Source organism: Mobula birostris, chromosome 12 (assembly GCF_030028105.1).
Source record: "Mobula birostris isolate sMobBir1 chromosome 12, sMobBir1.hap1, whole genome shotgun sequence".
NCBI classification, from domain to species: Eukaryota; Metazoa; Chordata; class Chondrichthyes; order Myliobatiformes; family Myliobatidae; genus Mobula; species Mobula birostris.
The window spans coordinates 6,835,433-6,859,361 of record NC_092381.1 but is presented as its reverse complement, the minus strand read 5'-3'; the positions used below and the strand labels follow the sequence as shown (position 1 = coordinate 6,859,361).

The 23,929-nt window shown below is 56.6% G+C and overlaps 1 protein-coding gene across 1 annotated transcript in view; it reads left to right on the top strand.

Moving 5' to 3' along the window:
* LOC140206430 (atrial natriuretic peptide receptor 2-like) overlaps positions 1-23,929 on the top strand; it is a 112,472-nt gene that overhangs the window by 63,298 nt on the left and 25,245 nt on the right. The window contains exons 14-15 of the mRNA XM_072274798.1: positions 21,530-21,599; positions 22,181-22,261. Of these exons, the coding sequence (XP_072130899.1) occupies positions 21,530-21,599; positions 22,181-22,261 (151 nt within the window). The remainder of the gene's footprint in view (positions 1-21,529; positions 21,600-22,180; positions 22,262-23,929) is intronic.

The window sequence follows — 23,929 nt, the reverse complement described above, 5'->3', positions numbered from 1 at the left end:
TTCAACAACACCCCCCGGGACACCCTGTACCTGTACCCCTCACTCCCTCTGTTCTACAACACCCCCCGGGACACCCTGTACCTGTACCCCTCACTCCCTCTGTTCAACAACACCCCCCGGGACACCCTGTACCTGTACCCCTCACTCCCTCTGTTCAACAACACCCCCCGGGACACCCTGTACCTGTACCCCTCACTCCCTCTGTTCTACAACACCCCCCACTCCCTCGGTTCTACAACACTCCCCTGGACACCCTGTACCTGTACCCCTCACTCCCTCTGTTCTACAACACTCCCCAGGACACCCTGTACCTGTACCCCTCACTCCCTCTGTTCAACAACACCCCCCGGGACACCCTGTACCTGTACCCCTCACTCCCTCTGTTCAACAACACCCCCCGGGACACCCTGTACCTGTACCCCTCACTCCCTCTGTTCTACAACACCCCTCGGGACACCCTGTACCTGTACCCCTCACTCCCTCTGTTCAACAACACCCCCCGGGACACCCTGTACCTGTACCCCTCACTCCCTCTGTTCAACAACACCCCCCGGGACACCCTGTACCTGTACCCCTCACTCCCTCTGTTCAACAACACCCCCCGGGACACCCTGTACCTGTACCCCTCACTCCCTCTGTTCAACAACACCCCCCGGGACACCCTGTACCTGTACCCCTCACTCCCTCTGTTCAACAACACCCCCCGGGACACCCTGTACCTGTACCCCTCACTCCCTCTGTTCAACAACACCCCCCGGGACACCCTGTACCTGTACCCCTCACTCCCTCTGTTCTACAACACCCCCCGGGACACCCTGTACCTGTACCCCTCACTCCCTCTGTTCAACAACACCCCCCGGGACACCCTGTACCTGTACCCCTCACTCCCTCTGTTCAACAACACCCCCCGGGACACCCTGTACCTGTACCCCTCACTCCCTCTGTTCAACAACACCCCCCGGGACACCCTGTACCTGTACCCCTCACTCCCTCTGTTCAACAACACCCCCCGGGACACCCTGTACCTGTACCCCTCACTCCCTCTGTTCAACAACACCCCCCGGGACACCCTGTACCTGTACCCCTCACTCCCTCTGTTCTACAACACTCCCCGGGACACCCTGTACCTGTACCCCTCACTCCCTCTGTTCAACAACACCCCCCGGGACACCCTGTACCCCTCACTCCCTCTGTTCAACAACACCCCCCGGGACACCCTGTACCTGTACCCCTCACTCCCTCTGTTCAACAACACCCCCCGGGACACCCTGTACCTGTACCCCTCACTCCCTCTGTTCAACAACACCCCCCGGGACACCCTGTACCTGTACCCCTCACTCCCTCTGTTCAACAACACCCCCCGGGACACCCTGTACCTGTACCCCTCACTCCCTCTGTTCTACAACACCCCCCGGGACACCCTGTACCTGTACCCCTCACTCCCTCTGTTCAACAACACCCCCCGGGACACCCTGTACCTGTACCCCTCACTCCCTCTGTTCAACAACACCCCTCACTCCCTCTGTTCTACAACACCTCCCACTCCCTCGGTTCTACAACACTCCCCTGGACACCCTGTACCTGTACCCCTCACTCCCTCTGTTCAACAACACCCCCCGGGACACCCTGTACCTGTACCCCTCACTCCCTCTGTTCAACAACACCCCCCGGGACACCCTGTACCTGTACCCCTCACTCCCTCTGTTCTACAACACTCCCCGGGACACCCTGTAGCTGTACCCCTCACTCCCTCTGTTCAACAACACCCCCCGGGACACCCTGTACCCCTCACTCCCTCTGTTCAACAACACCCCCCGGGACACCCTGTACCTGTACCCCTCACTCCCTCTGTTCAACAACACCCCCCGGGACACCCTGTACCTGTACCCCTCACTCCTTCTGTTCTACAACACCCCCCGGGACACCCTGTACCTGTACCCCTCACTCCCTCTGTTCAACAACACCCCCCGGGACACCCTGTACCTGTACCCCTCACTCCTTCTGTTCTACAACACCCCCCGGGACACCCTGTACCTGTACCCCTCACTCCCTCTGTTCAACAACACCCCCCGGGACACCCTGTACCTGTACCCCTCACTCCCTCTGTTCAACAACACCCCCCGGGACACCCTGTACCTGTACCCCTCACTCCCTCTGTTCAACAACACCCCCCGGGACACCCTGTACCTGTACCCCTCACTCCCTCTGTTCAACAACACCCCCCGGGACACCCTGTACCTGTACCCCTCACTCCCTCTGTTCAACAACACCCCCCGGGACACCCTGTACCTGTACCCCTCACTCCCTCTGTTCAACAACACCCCCCGGGACACCCTGTACCTGTACCCCTCACTCCCTCTGTTCAACAACACCCCCCGGGACACCCTGTACCTGTACCCCTCACTCCCTCTGTTCAACAACACCCCCCGGGACACCCTGTACCTGTACCCCTCACTCCCTCTGTTCAACAACACCCCCCGGGACACCCTGTACCTGTACCCCTCACTCCCTCTGTTCAACAACACCCCCCGGGACACCCTGTACCTGTACCCCTCACTCCCTCTGTTCTACAACACCCCCCACTCCCTCGGTTCTACAACACTCCCCTGGACACCCTGTACCTGTACCCCTCACTCCCTCTGTTCAACAACACCCCCCGGGACACCCTGTACCTGTACCCCTCACTCCCTCTGTTCAACAACACCCCCCGGGACACCCTGTACCTGTACCCCTCACTCCCTGTGTTCTACAACACTCCCCGGGACACCCTGTACCTGTACCCCTCACTCCCTCTGTTCAACAACACCCCCCGGGACACCCTGTACCCCTCACTCCCTCTGTTCAACAACACCCCCCGGGACACCCTGTACCTGTACCCCTCACTCCCTCTGTTCAACAACACCCCCCGGGACACCCTGTACCTGTACCCCTCACTCCTTCTGTTCTACAACACCCCCCGGGACACCCTGTACCTGTACCCCTCACTCCCTCTGTTCAACAACACCCCCCGGGACACCCTGTACCTGTACCCCTCACTCCCTCTGTTCAACAACACCCCCCGGGACACCCTGTACCTGTACCCCTCACTCCCTCTGTTCAACAACACCCCCCGGGACACCCTGTACCTGTACCCCTCACTCCCTCTGTTCAACAACACCCCCCGAGACACCCTGTACCTGTACCCCTCACTCCCTCTGTTCAACAACACCCCCCGGGACACCCTGTACCTGTACCCCTCACTCCCTCTGTTCAACAACACCCCCCGGGACACCCTGTACCTGTACCCCTCACTCCCTCTGTTCAACAACACCCCCCGGGACACCCTGTACCCCTCACTCCCTCTGTTCAACAACACCCCCCGGGACACCCTGTACCTGTACCCCTCACTCCCTCTGTTCAACAACACCCCCCGGGACACCCTGTACCTGTACCCCTCACTCCTTCTGTTCTACAACACCCCCCGGGACACCCTGTACCTGTACCCCTCACTCCCTCTGTTCAACAACACCCCCCGGGACACCCTGTACCTGTACCCCTCACTCCCTCTGTTCAACAACACCCCCCGGGACACCCTGTACCTGTACCCCTCACTCCCTCTGTTCAACAACACCCCCCGGGACACCCTGTACCTGTACCCCTCACTCCCTCTGTTCAACAACACCCCCCGGGACACCCTGTACCTGTACCCCTCACTCCCTCTGTTCAACAACACCCCCCGGGACACCCTGTACCTGTACCCCTCACTCCCTCTGTTCAACAACACCCCCCGGGACACCCTGTACCTGTACCCCTCACTCCCTCTGTTCAACAACACCCCCCGGGACACCCTGTACCTGTACCCCTCACTCCCTCTGTTCAACAACACCCCCCGGGACACCCTGTACCTGTACCCCTCACTCCTTCTGTTCTACAACACCCCCCGGGACACCCTGTACCTGTACCCCTCACTCCCTCTGTTCAACAACACCCCCCGGGACACCCTGTACCTGTACCCCTCACTCCCTCTGTTCAACAACACCCCCCGGGACACCCTGTACCTGTACCCCTCACTCCCTCTGTTCAACAACACCCCCCGGGACACCCTGTACCTGTACCCCTCACTCCCTCTGTTCAACAACACCCCCCGGGACACCCTGTACCTGTACCCCTCACTCCCTCTGTTCAACAACACCCCCCGGGACACCCTGTACCTGTACCCCTCACTCCCTCTGTTCAACAACACCCCCCGGGACACCCTGTACCTGTACCCCTCACTCCCTCTGTTCAACAACACCCCCCGGGACACCCTGTACCTGTACCCCTCACTCCCTCTGTTCAACAACACCCCCCGGGACACCCTGTACCTGTACCCCTCACTCCCTCTGTTCAACAACACCCCCCGGGACACCCTGTACCTGTACCCCTCACTCCCTCTGTTCAACAACACCCCCCGGGACACCCTGTACCCCTCACTCCCTCTGTTCAACAACACCCCCCGGGACACCCTGTACCTGTACCCCTCACTCCCTCTGTTCAACAACACCCCCCGGGACACCCTGTACCTGTACCCCTCACTCCTTCTGTTCTACAACACCCCCCGGACACCCTGTACCTGTACCCCTCACTCCCTCTGTTCAACAACACCCCCCGGGACACCCTGTACCTGTACCCCTCACTCCCTCTGTTCAACAACACCCCCCGGGACACCCTGTACCTGTACCCCTCACTCCCTCTGTTCAACAACACCCCCCGGGACACCCTGTACCTGTACCCCTCACTCCCTCTGTTCAACAACACCCCCCGGGACACCCTGTACCTGTACCCCTCACTCCCTCTGTTCAACAACACCCCCCGGGACACCCTGTACCTGTACCCCTCACTCCCTCTGTTCAACAACACCCCCCGGGACACCCTGTACCTGTACCCCTCACTCCCTCTGTTCAACAACACCCCCCGGGACACCCTGTACCTGTACCCCTCACTCCCTCTGTTCAACAACACCCCCCGGGACACCCTGTACCTGTACCCCTCACTCCCTCTGTTCAACAACACCCCCCGGGACACCCTGTACCTGTACCCCTCACTCCCTCTGTTCTACAACACCCCCCACTCCCTCGGTTCTACAACACTCCCCTGGACACCCTGTACCTGTACCCCTCACTCCCTCTGTTCTACAACACTCCCCAGGACACCCTGTACCTGTACCCCTCACTCCCTCTGTTCAACAACACCCCCCGGGACACCCTGTACCTGTACCCCTCACTCCCTCTGTTCAACAACACCCCCCGGGACACCCTGTACCTGTACCCCTCACTCCCTCTGTTCTACAACACCCCCCGGGACACCCTGTACCTGTACCCCTCACTCCCTCTGTTCAACAACACCCCCCGGGACACCCTGTACCTGTACCCCTCACTCCCTCTGTTCAACAACACCCCCCGGGACACCCTGTACCTGTACCCCTCACTCCCTCTGTTCAACAACACCCCCCGTGACACCCTGTACCTGTACCCCTCACTCCCTCTGTTCTACAACACCCCCCGGGACACCCTGTACCTGTACCCCTCACTCCCTCTGTTCAACAACACCCCCCGGGACACCCTGTACCTGTACCCCTCACTCCCTCTGTTCAACAACACCCCCCGGGACACCCTGTACATGTACCCCTCACTCCCTCTGTTCTACAACACCCCCCACTCCCTCGGTTCTACAACACTCCCCTGGACACCCTGTACCTGTACCCCTCACTCCCTCTGTTCTACAACACTCCCCAGGACACCCTGTACCTGTACCCCTCACTCCCTCTGTTCAACAACACCCCCCGGGACACCCTGTACCTGTACCCCTCACTCCCTCTGTTCAACAACACCCCCCGGGACACCCTGTACCTGTACCCCTCACTCCCTCTGTTCTACAACACCCCCCGGGACACCCTGTACCTGTACCCCTCACTCCCTCTGTTCAACAACACCCCCCGGGACACCCTGTACCTGTACCCCTCACTCCCTCTGTTCAACAACACCCCCTGGGACACCCTGTACCTGTACCCCTCACTCCCTCTGTTCTACAACACTCCCCGGGACACCCTGTACCTGTACCCCTCACTCCCTCTGTTCAACAACACCCCCCGGGACACCCTGTACCCCTCACTCCCTCTGTTCAACAACACCCCCCGGGACACCCTGTACCTGTACCCCTCACTCCCTCTGTTCAACAACACCCCCCGGGACACCCTGTACCTGTACCCCTCACTCCCTCTGTTCAACAACACCCCCCGGGACACCCTGTACCTGTACCCCTCACTCCCTCTGTTCAACAACACCCCCCGGGACACCCTGTACCTGTACCCCTCACTCCCTCTGTTCTACAACACCCCCCGGGACACCCTGTACCTGTACCCCTCACTCCCTCTGTTCAACAACACCCCCCGGGACACCCTGTACCTGTACCCCTCACTCCCTCTGTTCAACAACACCCCCCGGGACACCCTGTACCTGTACCCCTCACTCCCTCTGTTCTACAACACTCCCCGGGACACCCTGTACCTGTACCCCTCACTCCCTCTGTTCAACAACACCCCCGGGACACCCTGTACCTGTACCCCTCACTCCCTCTGTTCTACAACACCCCCCACTCCCTCGGTTCTACAACACTCCCCTGGACACCCTGTACCTGTACCCCTCACTCCCTCTGTTCAACAACACCCCCCGGGACACCCTGTACCTGTACCCCTCACTCCCTCTGTTCAACAACACCCCCCGGGACACCCTGTACCTGTACCCCTCACTCCCTCTGTTCTACAACACTCCCCGGGACACCCTGTACCTGTACCCCTCACTCCCTCTGTTCAACAACACCCCCCGGGACACCCTGTACCCCTCACTCCCTCTGTTCAACAACACCCCCCGGGACACCCTGTACCTGTACCCCTCACTCCCTCTGTTCAACAACACCCCCCGGGACACCCTGTACCTGTACCCCTCACTCCTTCTGTTCTACAACACCCCCCGGGACACCCTGTACCTGTACCCCTCACTCCCTCTGTTCAACAACACCCCCCGGGACACCCTGTACCTGTACCCCTCACTCCTTCTGTTCTACAACACCCCCCGGGACACCCTGTACCTGTACCCCTCACTCCCTCTGTTCAACAACACCCCCCGGGACACCCTGTACCTGTACCCCTCACTCCCTCTGTTCAACAACACCCCCCGGGACACCCTGTACCTGTACCCCTCACTCCCTCTGTTCAACAACACCCCCCGGGACACCCTGTACCTGTACCCCTCACTCCCTCTGTTCAACAACACCCCCCGGGACACCCTGTACCTGTACCCCTCACTCCCTCTGTTCAACAACACCCCCCGGGACACCCTGTACCTGTACCCCTCACTCCCTCTGTTCTACAACACCCCCCACTCCCTCGGTTCTACAACACTCCCCTGGACACCCTGTACCTGTACCCCTCACTCCCTCTGTTCTACAACACTCCCCAGGACACCCTGTACCTGTACCCCTCACTCCCTCTGTTCAACAACACCCCCCGGGACACCCTGTACCTGTACCCCTCACTCCCTCTGTTCAACAACACCCCCCGGGACACCCTGTACCTGTACCCCTCACTCCCTCTGTTCTACAACACCCCCCGGGACACCCTGTACCTGTACCCCTCACTCCCTCTGTTCAACAACACCCCCCGGGACACCCTGTACCTGTACCCCTCACTCCCTCTGTTCAACAACACCCCCCGGGACACCCTGTACCTGTACCCCTCACTCCCTCTGTTCAACAACACCCCCCGTGACACCCTGTACCTGTACCCCTCACTCCCTCTGTTCAACAACACCCCCCGGGACACCCTGTACCTGTACCCCTCACTCCCTCTGTTCAACAACACCCCCCGGGACACCCTGTACCTGTACCCCTCACTCCCTCTGTTCTACAACACCCCCCGGGACACCCTGTACCTGTACCCCTCACTCCCTCTGTTCAACAACACCCCCCGGGACACCCTGTACCTGTACCCCTCACTCCCTCTGTTCAACAACACCCCCCGGGACACCCTGTACCTGTACCCCTCACTCCCTCTGTTCTACAACACCCCCCACTCCCTCGGTTCTACAACACTCCCCTGGACACCCTGTACCTGTACCCCTCACTCCCTCTGTTCTACAACACTCCCCAGGACACCCTGTACCTGTACCCCTCACTCCCTCTGTTCAACAACACCCCCCGGGACACCCTGTACCTGTACCCCTCACTCCCTCTGTTCAACAACACCCCCCGGGACACCCTGTACCTGTACCCCTCACTCCCTCTGTTCTACAACACCCCTCGGGACACCCTGTACCTGTACCCCTCACTCCCTCTGTTCAACAACACCCCCCGGGACACCCTGTACCTGTACCCCTCACTCCCTCTGTTCAACAACACCCCCCGGGACACCCTGTACCTGTACCCCTCACTCCCTCTGTTCAACAACACCCCCCGGGACACCCTGTACCTGTACCCCTCACTCCCTCTGTTCAACAACACCCCCCGGGACACCCTGTACCTGTACCCCTCACTCCCTCTGTTCAACAACACCCCCCGGGACACCCTGTACCTGTACCCCTCACTCCCTCTGTTCAACAACACCCCCCGGGACACCCTGTACCTGTACCCCTCACTCCCTCTGTTCTACAACACCCCCCGGGACACCCTGTACCTGTACCCCTCACTCCCTCTGTTCAACAACACCCCCCGGGACACCCTGTACCTGTACCCCTCACTCCCTCTGTTCAACAACACCCCCCGGGACACCCTGTACCTGTACCCCTCACTCCCTCTGTTCAACAACACCCCCCGGGACACCCTGTACCTGTACCCCTCACTCCCTCTGTTCAACAACACCCCCCGGGACACCCTGTACCTGTACCCCTCACTCCCTCTGTTCAACAACACCCCCCGGGACACCCTGTACCTGTACCCCTCACTCCCTCTGTTCTACAACACTCCCCGGGACACCCTGTACCTGTACCCCTCACTCCCTCTGTTCAACAACACCCCCCGGGACACCCTGTACCCCTCACTCCCTCTGTTCAACAACACCCCCCGGGACACCCTGTACCTGTACCCCTCACTCCCTCTGTTCAACAACACCCCCCGGGACACCCTGTACCTGTACCCCTCACTCCCTCTGTTCAACAACACCCCCCGGGACACCCTGTACCTGTACCCCTCACTCCCTCTGTTCAACAACACCCCCCGGGACACCCTGTACCTGTACCCCTCACTCCCTCTGTTCTACAACACCCCCCGGGACACCCTGTACCTGTACCCCTCACTCCCTCTGTTCAACAACACCCCCCGGGACACCCTGTACCTGTACCCCTCACTCCCTCTGTTCAACAACACCCCCCGGGACACCCTGTACCTGTACCCCTCACTCCCTCTGTTCTACAACACTCCCCGGGACACCCTGTACCTGTACCCCTCACTCCCTCTGTTCAACAACACCCCCGGGACACCCTGTACCTGTACCCCTCACTCCCTCTGTTCTACAACACCCCCCACTCCCTCGGTTCTACAACACTCCCCTGGACACCCTGTACCTGTACCCCTCACTCCCTCTGTTCAACAACACCCCCCGGGACACCCTGTACCTGTACCCCTCACTCCCTCTGTTCAACAACACCCCCCGGGACACCCTGTACCTGTACCCCTCACTCCCTCTGTTCTACAACACTCCCCGGGACACCCTGTAGCTGTACCCCTCACTCCCTCTGTTCAACAACACCCCCCGGGACACCCTGTACCCCTCACTCCCTCTGTTCAACAACACCCCCCGGGACACCCTGTACCTGTACCCCTCACTCCCTCTGTTCAACAACACCCCCCGGGACACCCTGTACCTGTACCCCTCACTCCTTCTGTTCTACAACACCCCCCGGGACACCCTGTACCTGTACCCCTCACTCCCTCTGTTCAACAACACCCCCCGGGACACCCTGTACCTGTACCCCTCACTCCTTCTGTTCTACAACACCCCCCGGGACACCCTGTACCTGTACCCCTCACTCCCTCTGTTCAACAACACCCCCCGGGACACCCTGTACCTGTACCCCTCACTCCCTCTGTTCAACAACACCCCCCGGGACACCCTGTACCTGTACCCCTCACTCCCTCTGTTCAACAACACCCCCCGGGACACCCTGTACCTGTACCCCTCACTCCCTCTGTTCAACAACACCCCCCGGGACACCCTGTACCTGTACCCCTCACTCCCTCTGTTCAACAACACCCCCCGGGACACCCTGTACCTGTACCCCTCACTCCCTCTGTTCAACAACACCCCCCGGGACACCCTGTACCTGTACCCCTCACTCCCTCTGTTCAACAACACCCCCCGGGACACCCTGTACCTGTACCCCTCACTCCCTCTGTTCAACAACACCCCCCGGGACACCCTGTACCTGTACCCCTCACTCCCTCTGTTCAACAACACCCCCCGGGACACCCTGTACCTGTACCCCTCACTCCCTCTGTTCAACAACACCCCCCGGGACACCCTGTACCTGTACCCCTCACTCCCTCTGTTCTACAACACCCCCCACTCCCTCGGTTCTACAACACTCCCCTGGACACCCTGTACCTGTACCCCTCACTCCCTCTGTTCAACAACACCCCCCGGGACACCCTGTACCTGTACCCCTCACTCCCTCTGTTCAACAACACCCCCCGGGACACCCTGTACCTGTACCCCTCACTCCCTCTGTTCTACAACACTCCCCGGGACACCCTGTACCTGTACCCCTCACTCCCTCTGTTCAACAACACCCCCCGGGACACCCTGTACCCCTCACTCCCTCTGTTCAACAACACCCCCCGGGACACCCTGTACCTGTACCCCTCACTCCCTCTGTTCAACAACACCCCCCGGGACACCCTGTACCTGTACCCCTCACTCCTTCTGTTCTACAACACCCCCCGGGACACCCTGTACCTGTACCCCTCACTCCCTCTGTTCAACAACACCCCCCGGGACACCCTGTACCTGTACCCCTCACTCCTTCTGTTCTACAACACCCCCCGGGACACCCTGTACCTGTACCCCTCACTCCCTCTGTTCAACAACACCCCCCGGGACACCCTGTACCTGTACCCCTCACTCCCTCTGTTCAACAACACCCCCCGGGACACCCTGTACCTGTACCCCTCACTCCCTCTGTTCAACAACACCCCCCGGGACACCCTGTACCTGTACCCCTCACTCCCTCTGTTCAACAACACCCCCCGGGACACCCTGTACCTGTACCCCTCACTCCCTCTGTTCAACAACACCCCCCGGGACACCCTGTACCTGTACCCCTCACTCCCTCTGTTCAACAACACCCCCCGGGACACCCTGTACCTGTACCCCTCACTCCCTCTGTTCAACAACACCCCCCGGGACACCCTGTACCTGTACCCCTCACTCCCTCTGTTCAACAACACCCCCCGGGACACCCTGTACCTGTACCCCTCACTCCCTCTGTTCAACAACACCCCCCGGGACACCCTGTACCTGTACCCCTCACTCCCTCTGTTCAACAACACCCCCCGGGACACCCTGTACCTGTACCCCTCACTCCCTCTGTTCTACAACACCCCCCACTCCCTCGGTTCTACAACACTCCCCTGGACACCCTGTACCTGTACCCCTCACTCCCTCTGTTCTACAACACTCCCCAGGACACCCTGTACCTGTACCCCTCACTCCCTCTGTTCAACAACACCCCCCGGGACACCCTGTACCTGTACCCCTCACTCCCTCTGTTCAACAACACCCCCCGGGACACCCTGTACCTGTACCCCTCACTCCCTCTGTTCTACAACACCCCCCGGGACACCCTGTACCTGTACCCCTCACTCCCTCTGTTCAACAACACCCCCCGGGACACCCTGTACCTGTACCCCTCACTCCCTCTGTTCAACAACACCCCCCGGGACACCCTGTACCTGTACCCCTCACTCCCTCTGTTCAACAACACCCCCCGTGACACCCTGTACCTGTACCCCTCACTCCCTCTGTTCAACAACACCCCCCGGGACACCCTGTACCTGTACCCCTCACTCCCTCTGTTCAACAACACCCCCCGGGACACCCTGTACCTGTACCCCTCACTCCCTCTGTTCTACAACACCCCCCGGGACACCCTGTACCTGTACCCCTCACTCCCTCTGTTCAACAACACCCCCCGGGACACCCTGTACCTGTACCCCTCACTCCCTCTGTTCAACAACACCCCCCGGGACACCCTGTACATGTACCCCTCACTCCCTCTGTTCTACAACACCCCCCACTCCCTCGGTTCTACAACACTCCCCTGGACACCCTGTACCTGTACCCCTCACTCCCTCTGTTCTACAACACTCCCCGGGACACCCTGTACCTGTACCCCTCACTCCCTCTGTTCAACAACACCCCCCGGGACACCCTGTACCTGTACCCCTCACTCCCTCTGTTCAACAACACCCCCCGGGACACCCTGTACCTGTACCCCTCACTCCCTCTGTTCTACAACACCCCCCGGGACACCCTGTACCTGTACCCCTCACTCCCTCTGTTCAACAACACCCCCCGGGACACCCTGTACCTGTACCCCTCACTCCCTCTGTTCAACAACACCCCCCGGGACACCCTGTACCTGTACCCCTCACTCCCTCTGTTCAACAACACCCCCCGGGACACCCTGTACCTGTACCCCTCACTCCCTCTGTTCAACAACACCCCCCGGGACACCCTGTACCTGTACCCCTCACTCCCTCTGTTCAACAACAGCCCCCGGGACACCCTGTACCTGTACCCCTCACTCCCTCTGTTCTACAACACCCCCCGGGACACCCTGTACCTGTACCCCTCACTCCCTCTGTTCAACAACACCCCCCGGGACACCCTGTACCTGTACCCCTCACTCCCTCTGTTCAACAACACCCCCCGGGACACCCTGTACCTGTACCCCTCACTCCCTCTGTTCAACAACACCCCCCGGGACACCCTGTACCTGTACCCCTCACTCCCTCTGTTCAACAACACCCCCCGGGACACCCTGTACCTGTACCCCTCACTCCCTCTGTTCAACAACACCCCCCGGGACACCCTGTACCTGTACCCCTCACTCCCTCTGTTCTACAACACTCCCCGGGACACCCTGTACCTGTACCCCTCACTCCCTCTGTTCAACAACACCCCCCGGGACACCCTGTACCCCTCACTCCCTCTGTTCAACAACACCCCCCGGGACACCCTGTACCTGTACCCCTCACTCCCTCTGTTCAACAACACCCCCCGGGACACCCTGTACCTGTACCCCTCACTCCCTCTGTTCAACAACACCCCCCGGGACACCCTGTACCTGTACCCCTCACTCCCTCTGTTCAACAACACCCCCCGGGACACCCTGTACCTGTACCCCTCACTCCCTCTGTTCTACAACACCCCCCGGGACACCCTGTACCTGTACCCCTCACTCCCTCTGTTCAACAACACCCCCCGGGACACCCTGTACCTGTACCCCTCACTCCCTCTGTTCAACAACACCCCCCGGGACACCCTGTACCTGTACCCCTCACTCCCTCTGTTCTACAACACTCCCCGGGACACCCTGTACCTGTACCCCTCACTCCCTCTGTTCAACAACACCCCCGGGACACCCTGTACCTGTACCCCTCACTCCCTCTGTTCTACAACACCCCCCACTCCCTCGGTTCTACAACACTCCCCTGGACACCCTGTACCTGTACCCCTCACTCCCTCTGTTCAACAACACCCCCCGGGACACCCTGTACCTGTACCCCTCACTCCCTCTGTTCAACAACACCCCCCGGGACACCCTGTACCTGTACCCCTCACTCCCTCTGTTCTACAACACTCCCCGGGACACCCTGTACCTGTACCCCTCACTCCCTCTGTTCAACAACACCCCCCGGGACACCCTGTACCCCTCACTCCCTCTGTTCAACAACACCCCCCGGGACACCCTGTACCTGTACCCCTCACTCCCTCTGTTCAACAACACCCCCCGGGACACCCTGTACCTGTACCCCTCACTCCTTCTGTTCTACAACACCCCCCGGGACACCCTGTACCTGTACCCCTCACTCCCTCTGTTCAACAACACCCCCCGGGACACCCTGTACCTGTACCCCTCACTCCTTCTGTTCTACAACACCCCCCGGGACACCCTGTACCTGTACCCCTCACTCCCTCTGTTCAACAACACCCCCCGGGACACCCTGTACCTGTACCCCTCACTCCCTCTGTTCAACAACACCCCCCGGGACACCCTGTACCTGTACCCCTCACTCCCTCTGTTCAACAACACCCCCCGGGACACCCTGTACCTGTACCCCTCACTCCCTCTGTTCAACAACACCCCCCGGGACACCCTGTACCTGTACCCCTCACTCCCTCTGTTCAACAACACCCCCCGGGACACCCTGTACCTGTACCCCTCACTCCCTCTGTTCAACAACACCCCCCGGGACACCCTGTACCTGTACCCCTCACTCCCTCTGTTCAACAACACCCCCCGGGACACCCTGTACCTGTACCCCTCACTCCCTCTGTTCAACAACACCCCCCGGGACACCCTGTACCTGTACCCCTCACTCCCTCTGTTCAACAACACCCCCCGGGACACCCTGTACCTGTACCCCTCACTCCCTCTGTTCAACAACACCCCCCGGGACACCCTGTACCTGTACCCCTCACTCCCTCTGTTCAACAACACCCCCCGGGACACCCTGTACCTGTACCCCTCACTCCCTCTGTTCAACAACACCCCCCGGGACACCCTGTACCTGTACCCCTCACTCCCTCTGTTCAACAACACCCCCCGGGACACCCTGTACCTGTACCCCTCACTCCCTCTGTTCTACAACACCCCCCACTCCCTCGGTTCTACAACACTCCCCTGGACACCCTGTACCTGTACCCCTCACTCCCTCTGTTCTACAACACTCCCCAGGACACCCTGTACCTGTACCCCTCACTCCCTCTGTTCAACAACACCCCCCGGGACACCCTGTACCTGTACCCCTCACTCCCTCTGTTCAACAACACCCCCCGGGACACCCTGTACCTGTACCCCTCACTCCCTCTGTTCTACAACACCCCCCGGGACACCCTGTACCTGTACCCCTCACTCCCTCTGTTCAACAACACCCCCCGGGACACCCTGTACCTGTACCCCTCACTCCCTCTGTTCAACAACACCCCCCGGGACACCCTGTACCTGTACCCCTCACTCCCTCTGTTCAACAACACCCCCCGGGACACCCTGTACCTGTACCCCTCACTCCCTCTGTTCAACAACACCCCCCGGGACACCCTGTACCTGTACCCCTCACTCCCTCTGTTCAACAACACCCCCCGGGACACCCTGTACCTGTACCCCTCACTCCCTCTGTTCTACAACACCCCCCGGGACACCCTGTACCTGTACCCCTCACTCCCTCTGTTCAACAACACCCCCCGGGACACCCTGTACCTGTACCCCTCACTCCCTCTGTTCAACAACACCCCCCGGGACACCCTGTACCTGTACCCCTCACTCCCTCTGTTCTACAACACCCCCCGGGACACCCTGTACCCCTCACTCCCTCTGTTCAACAACACCCCCCGGGACACCCTGTACCTGTACCTCTCACTCCCTCTGTTCAACAACACCCCCCGGGACACCCTGTACCTGTACCCCTCACTCCCTCTGTTCAACAACACCCCCCGGGACACCCTGTACCTGTACCCCTCACTCCCTCTGTTCTACAACACCCCCCGGGACACCCTGTACCTGTACCCCTCACTCCCTCTGTTCAACAACACCCCCCGGGACACCCTGTACCTGTACCCCTCACTCCCTCTGTTCAACAACACCCCCCGGGACACCCTGTACCTGTACCCCTCACTCCCTCTGTTCTACAACACTCCCCGGGACACCCTGTACCTGTACCCCTCACTCCCTCTGTTCAACAACACCCCCCGGGACACCCTGTACCTGTACCCCTCACTCCCTCTGTTCTACAACACCCCCCACTCCCTCGGTTCTACAACACTCCCCTGGACACCCTGTACCTGTACCCCTCACTCCCTCTGTTCAACAACACCCCCCGGGACACCCTGTACCTGTACCCCTCACTCCCTCTGTTCAACAACACCCCCCGGGACACCCTGTACCTGTACCCCTCACTCCCTCTGTTCAACAACACCCCCCGGGACACCCTGTACCTGTACCCCTCACTCCCTCTGTTCTACAACACCCCCCACTCCCTCGGTTCTACAACACTCCCCTGGACACCCTGTACCTGTACCCCTCACTCCCTCTGTTCAACAACACCCCCCGGGACACCCTGTACCTGTACCCCTCACTCCCTCTGTTCAACAACACCCCCCGGGACACCCTGTACCTGTACCCCTCACTCCCTCTGTTCAACAACACCCCCCGGGACACCCTGTACCTGTACCCCTCACTCCCTCTGTTCAACAACACCCCCCGGGACACCCTGTACCTGTACCCCTCACTCCCTCTGTTCAACAACACCCCCCGGGACACCCTGTACCTGTACCCCTCACTCCCTCTGTTCAACAACACCCCCCTGGACACCCTGTACCTGTACCCCTCACTCCCTCTGTTCAACAGCACCCCCCGGGACACCCTGTACCTGTACCCCTCACTCCCTCTGTTCAACAACACCCCCCGGGACACCCTGTACCTGTACCCCTCACTCCCTCTGTTCAACAACACCCCCCGGGACACCCTGTACCTGTACCCCTCACTCCCTCTGTTCAACAACACCCCCCGGGACACCCTGTACCTGTACCCCTCACTCCCTCTGTTCAACAACACCCCCCGGGACACCCTGTACCTGTACCCCTCACTCCCTCTGTTCAACAACACCCCCCGGGACACCCTGTACCTGTACCCCTCACTCCCTCTGTTCAACAACACTCCCCTGGACACCCTGTACCTGTACCCCTCACTCCTTCTGTTCTACAACACCCCCCGGGACACCCTGTACCTGTACCCCTCACTCCCTCTGTTCAACAACACCCCCCGGGACACCCTGTACCTGTACCCCTCACTCCCTCTGTTCAACAACACCCCCCGGGACACCCTGTACCTGTACCCCTCACTCCCTCTGTTCAACAACACCCCCCGGGACACCCTGTACCTGTACCCCTCACTCCCTCTGTTCAACAACACTCCCCTGGACACCCTGTACCTGTACCCCTCACTCCTTCTGTTCTACAACACCCCCCGGGACACCCTGTACCTGTACCCCTCACTCCCTCTGTTCTACAACACCCCCCACTCCCTTGGTTCTACAACACTCCCCGGGACACCCTGTACTGTACCCCTCACTCCCTCTGTTCAACAACACCCCCCGGGACACCCTGTACCTGTACCCCTCACTCCCTCTGTTCTACAACACCCCCCACTCCCTTGGTTCTACAACACTCCCCAGGACACCCTGTACTGTACCCCTCACTCCCTCTGTTCTACAACACCCCCCGGGACACCCTGTACCTGTACCCCTCACTCCCTCTGTTCTACAACACCCCCCACTCCCTTGGTTCTACAACACTCCCCAGGACACCCTGTACTGTACCCCTCACTCCCTCTGTTCAACAACACTCCCCGGGACACCCTGTACCTGTACCCCTCACTCCCTCTGTTCAACAACACTCCCCGGGACACCCTGTACCCCTCACTCCCTCTGTTCAACAACACCCCCAACTCCCTCGGTTCTACAACACTCCCCGGGACACCCTGTACCTGTACCCCTCACTCCCTCTGTTCAACAACACTCCCCAGGACACCTTGTACCTGTACCCCCCGCTCCCTCTGTTCAACAACACCCCCCAGGACACCCTGTACCTGTACCCCTCGCTCCCTCTGTTCAACAACACTGCCCAGGGTTTCTGCCATTGCTGTAAAGGTGATAACTGCACTGATGGTGTGTATTCACGGCTGAATCAAACTCAGGTTTATTATCCCTGGCATGTGTTGTGAAATTTGTAATTCTGCTGCAGGTTTACAGTGCAAGGTATATAATTTAGTATAAGCTACAAAAATAATCAAGTAAATGGTACAGAAAATGAATAACGAGGTACGTGAATTGTAAAGTGCAAATGCTGGACGTCTAAATCAAAACCTGAAAACAATCTTCCCACCAGGCAGCATCTGTGGGGTGAGAAACTGAGACAATTTTTCAGTTTGTTTGATTAGACTGTTTAATTGTTATTTTCTTTGCAGCTTAAAATTTTGGCTCTTATTTTGTATAACTACTTGTATACATGTAACTGTTTAGGATGTTCCCCAGTGGTCATAGTATGTACATGCCATTATTCATTGTGTCCCCACATGATTAGAGTCCTTTTTAACATTCTGGAAAGCTCTGGAAACTTCTTTTGGTATTGTGTTATTTGAATAGGGGCTATCTAATTGACTCTTATCTGAAAATTTGAATGGAATGTTTCCTTATCTTTGGGGTATAAAGAGATCTGAGCACGGGGTTCTGCCATCTTTATCTTTGGGGTATAAAGAGATCTGAGCACGGGGTTCTGCCAACTTTTGCTTCTTCCTCCCTCCTGTTACTGTCTGCTTCCAATTCTTTTTGCTCTGTTAATGCTTCCTGACAACTGTGAAGCAACAAGTTTTGTGCCTCTTTTCCTGACTTCCAAAATCCAACAAGTTCAAAGAGTCCTCATCAGAACTGCGAAGTTGATACTGGATGAAGAATGAGTCCTGAAGAAGTGTTTTGGCCCAAAATGTTGACCGTGTACTCTTTTCCACAGATGCTGCCTGACCTGCTGAGTTCCTCCAGCATTTTGTCTGTGTTGCTTTGCATTCCCACCATCTGCAGATTTTCAAGTGCTAGGAGATACTAGAAGCTTGTAAAGCTGGGACACAAAGAGAGTGAGTCTACTGGAATGTGGACCAACGTACAAATTTGCTGGAGGAACTCCGCAGATTGAGCAACATCAGTGGGGGGTGGGGGAGGAAGTATCAAAATTTAGGGTCGAAACCCTGCTTCAGGAATGAAATTGGAGTAGAGAATTGGCTAGAAGGAAAGGGGGAGAGGGGATAGGAAAATGAGAGGGGAAAAGGGTGAAAAGGGCAGGAGGGGGAGTGAGGAGAGGGAGGGGTAGCGGGAGAGGGAGAGAGGATAGGGGAATGAGAGGGTGAAAGGATAGGAGGGGGAAGGGGAGAGGAGGACGAGAGGGAGTGAGGGAATGAGGGGAAAAGAGTGGGAGGGGGAGAGGGGGAAGAGAGGGAGAGGGAATGAGGGGAAAAGGGTGGGAGGGGGAGAGGGAGAAGAGAGGGAGAGGGCATCAGGTCTTCGGAGGGCAGTGCGAAGGTGGGAGAGAGGTTTTGTAGGGAGATAAGCAGGAGCTTGAAAAGTTGCCAGTGCTGAGCTGGTAAATAAGGGAGGTAATGTTGGGGAGAGGTACATGGCAAATAGAACCGAGACTAGATAGAGGAGGGGGCCGTGAAGCCTGCGGATGAACTGTGTGCATAGCGGCTACTTGGAATGGGGGGGGGAGTGATATGGTAGTGTAGCAACTGGTGCAATGCTATTACTGTTTGGGATGTCAGGGTTTGGAGTTCAATCTGTAAAGAGTGTGTAGGTCCTCCTCGTTTGAACGTGCGGCTCTACACTGGGTGCTCAGGTTTCCTCCCAGAGTCCAAAGACGTGCCGGTTAGTAGGTTAATTGGTCATTGTAAATTGTTCTGTGATCAGGCTAGGGTTAAGCTGGGATTTGCTGGGTGGCATGACTCAAAGGGCTGGGAAGGTCTGTTTCACACTGTATCTCTAAGTAAATAAATAAGATGGTTGATGGGTTGGGGTGGTGGTAGATTTGTTGGTAACTTTAAGCTTTAAGCTTGTAGAAGATACAGGGAGGGGGTCTCTGATAGGGGTAAAACCAGGATGATGCAATTACTAGTTCAGGGATTGAATGGGAGAGGGCAGAGAGTGAGAGCACAGACAAAAGGAAAATAGAAATACAGACAAATGGTTCTGCAGATGCTGTCAATTCAGATCAATGCACACAAAATGCTGGAGGAACTCAGCAGGTCAGGCAGCATCTATGGAACTGAGACGGCTTGAGCCATCGACTCTTCATTCATTTCCATAGATTGCTGCCTGACCTGCTCAGCTCCTGAAGCGTTTTGTCTGCGTTGCAATGGGAAATAGAATGTGGGAGTTGCAAAGTGCAGGGCAGGAAGACACGGCCGACAGGTCAGCCTGGGATTGTTGTCCAAATCCCAGAGAGACAACAAGATTTGGGCTGGGCGGATGTAAATGTTTTCTGAGGAAGGCACGATAACTTTTAAACTTTATTTCATATAGAATTTGGAGAATTGCAAAATGTTTTTTTTAAACAAATTCCTACATCCAAATGTACTGTATGCGTCAGGAGCAGGAACAGTCTCTGCTACTCCCGGTAATAGCAGCTGATCTATTTATCATCAGTCCTGATGAAGGGTCTTAGCTGGAAATGGCGACTATTAATTCCCCTCCATAGGTGCTGGCTGACCTGCTGATACATACAGATCATTTCATCACATCTGTGCATTGAGGTGTATAACAGAGTGTGGAGTAAAGTGTTACAGTTACAGGGGAAGTGCAGTGCAGGGTGCAAGGTCATAACGAGGGCAAGAGTCATCATCATAGGAAACTGTTCAATAGCCTTTTAACATTTGAAAGCTTTTTTGCATTGAGATAGGTGGGTGTCTGGAATGGGATGGTGGTAGAGGCAGATACATTAGGGGTGTTTAAGAGACTTAGATAGGTACATGGATTTGGGCAAAATGGAGGGCTATGTGGGAGGGAAGGATTGATCTTCGAGTAGGTTAAAAGGTTGGCACAACATCATGGGCTGAAGGTCCGGTACTGAGCTTTGATGGTTGTCCAGTGCTTTTAAAGTGGAAAAGAACGTTGCACTGGGGCTGTCCCACACTCTCGACTCAGAAGTCCGAGCCCAGTGGTACGAACAGGTGTCACAAACTGGGGTTTTCCTCGTTCACAGTGGATGATGGTGACGACTTCTGTGTCTTGTCGTGCCCTTCGCTCTTCACAGAGTGTAGCAGAGCCACCTCCCTGGCCACTGGATCTCACTGTAGATCTCATCTGCCCACGTTAGGACAGGCATATCCCTATCTCACCGGGGTATGGGCCCAATGGCTGCCCCTACCTAGTTCAGCCTGCCGGTGTAGCAGGAGTGGCCGCTGTTGCAGGTGGAGCCACAGGTGAGAGCTGAGAGTCTGGTGGGGACCAGAGGTGAGTGAGCTGCCCCAGAATGGACACAAGAAGTCCCTTCACCAGGGGTACTACCTGTCCCTGGACACCCCATGCACCCACATTACTGGGCGGTTGTGTTCTTTGTTTTATGTAGCAGACTGACCAAACAGAGCTCCCAGTCCTTAGAGTGTAGCATGAACCGTATTTGTTTTCTTGTCGTTAAATAGTAATAAATGGTGAACTTGCTCGTCCTTGACAAACTCCGCATTGTTTGTGTTTCCAGCTACTCTATAATATTGCTTGAAATCGCGACACGATGCGATCCAGTGCCGGTATGTAAAAACGCTTTCTTCGTTATCACAACTTATAGGGTGGTACTGTAGTGTAGCTGTTAGCATAATGCTATTAGAGCACGGACAATCCGGGCTCAATTTCCACTGCTGTCTGGAAGGAGTTTGTACATTCTCCTTGTGACTGCATGGGTTGCCTCCGATGGCTCCGGTTTCCTCCCACAGTCCAAAGATGTACCGCTTAGTAGCTTAATTGGGTGGCACAGGCTCGTTGAGCCGGAATTGCCTGCTACCATGCTGTGTCTCTAAATCAAAACATTAAACAGAGGTTTCTCCAGATGCTGGAGATCCTGAGCAACACACAGACACAAAATGCTGGAGGAACACAGCAGATCAGGCAGCATCTATGGAGAGGAATAATCAGTTGATGCTTCGGGCCAAGACCCTTGTGTCCTGATGAAGGGTCTTGGCCTGAAACATTGACTGGACCTGCTGAGTTCCTCCAGCATTTTGTGTCTATGCGTTGCTCACGTTTTCCTCATTGCCACCCGTGTACGTTCCAACTCGTGTCCCAGAATCACTGAAACCATGCTGCATTTTACCCATTGTGTCCGCAGGGCGACGTTGACCTGCGCAAGGTAGAGCTGACCTGGCGTCCTAATCTTCCTGAAATTCATGCTGGAAAGTCCGACAGCGATTGCCCGACGCAGGAAGACTATGATGAGGTAACACACCAAGGCATTGCAGTTAGCGCCATCACTTTACAGTTCCAGCGCCCTGGGTTCAATTCCCACTGTTGTATGTAAGGATTTTGCACATTTTCCCTGTGACTATGTGTGTTTCCTCTGGGTTCTCCAGTTTCCTCCCCACATTTCAAAGATGTACCAGTTGGGTGTCATCAGGCTCATTGGCATTATACCCTCTATGCTGCATGGGTGCGCAGCAGCGCAGTAACTGAAATGCTCCCACGCACATAGCCTTTGTTGCCATAGAAGAAGAAGAAAGTGCTTAACTCCAAGTGGAGTCAACGGGACGCCGTCACGATGGCGTTTTTTTTTTTTAGCAGGCTTTCTTATTTTTACGAGGCTGAGTTGCTAGCTCGACACTTGACCCAGCAAGGATGGAAAGCGTGCAAGGGAGCCAGCTGGATTCGAACTCAGGAGCCTTCGCTCCGAAGTCCGGCGCTGATGCCACTACGCCACCAGCTGGCCCTTTGTTGCCATGCCACTGGAATTTTCTTTCATATAATAATATTAAACTGCCCCGCAACGTAAAATAAAATAGAGGGAGCATTGCTCCTTGACTCAGAGGGCTTGTTACCATGTTGCATCTGTAAATAAAAATAATATAAATAAATGTGAAACTCTGTCCTCAAGTATTTTTAAAATAGAACTTTAGATTTAACTGATTACGCACCAGTGTGGTTTGTACATTCACACAGAGGTAGAGGTGTTAGAATTAAAAAGAAATGGAATAGGTTTATTAATGTCACAAGGACCATAACGAGATCAAGAGTCCACCTTATTGTACGTGTGGTCCATTCATTAAAATTAATTTACATTAAATTGAAATATTTTTATATTGTACTGTGATTTTAAGATTTTTATGTACTGTCACCAAACAAGATATTTCACAACATACGTCTGATCCTGAGTCAATGGTCTTATAAAAGCGTGGTAGAAGCTGTCTGTGTATGTGACCTTGAGACCGTATGCCTGGTTAAACGAATGCTATCTGCCAGTCTATAAAACCATAAGACAAAGGAGCATAATCAGGCCATTCAGCCATTTGAGTCTGCTCCACCATTTGATCGTGTTTGATTTATTATCCCTCTCAATCCCATTCTCTTGCCTTCTCCCCGTAAATAAGACCATAAAACATAGGAGCGGAATTAGAGCACTATGCTTTGCCATCCCATCATGGCTAGTTTAGAAACGTAGAAAACCTACAGCACAATACAGGCCCTTCGGCCAATAAAGCTGTGCCGAACATGTCCTTATCTTAGAACTACCTAGGGTTAACCCGTATCCCTCTATTTTTCTAAGCTCCATCTGGGAGCCTCTTAAAAGACCTTATCGTTTCCGCCTCCACCAGCACTGCTGGAAGCCTATTCCACATACTCACCGCTCTCTGCGTGAAAAAAACTTACCCCGCCATCTTCTCTGTACCTATTTCCAAGCACCTTAAAGCTATGCCATTCCACCCCGGGAGAAAGCCTCTGACTATCCACACGATCAATGCCTCTCATTATCTTGGACACCTCTATCAGGTCACCTCTCATCCTCCGTTGCTCCAAGGAGAAAAGGCCCAGTTCACTCAACCTATTCTCATAAGGCATGCTCCCAAATCCAGGCAACATCCTTGTAAGTCTCCTCTGCATCCTTTCTATGGTT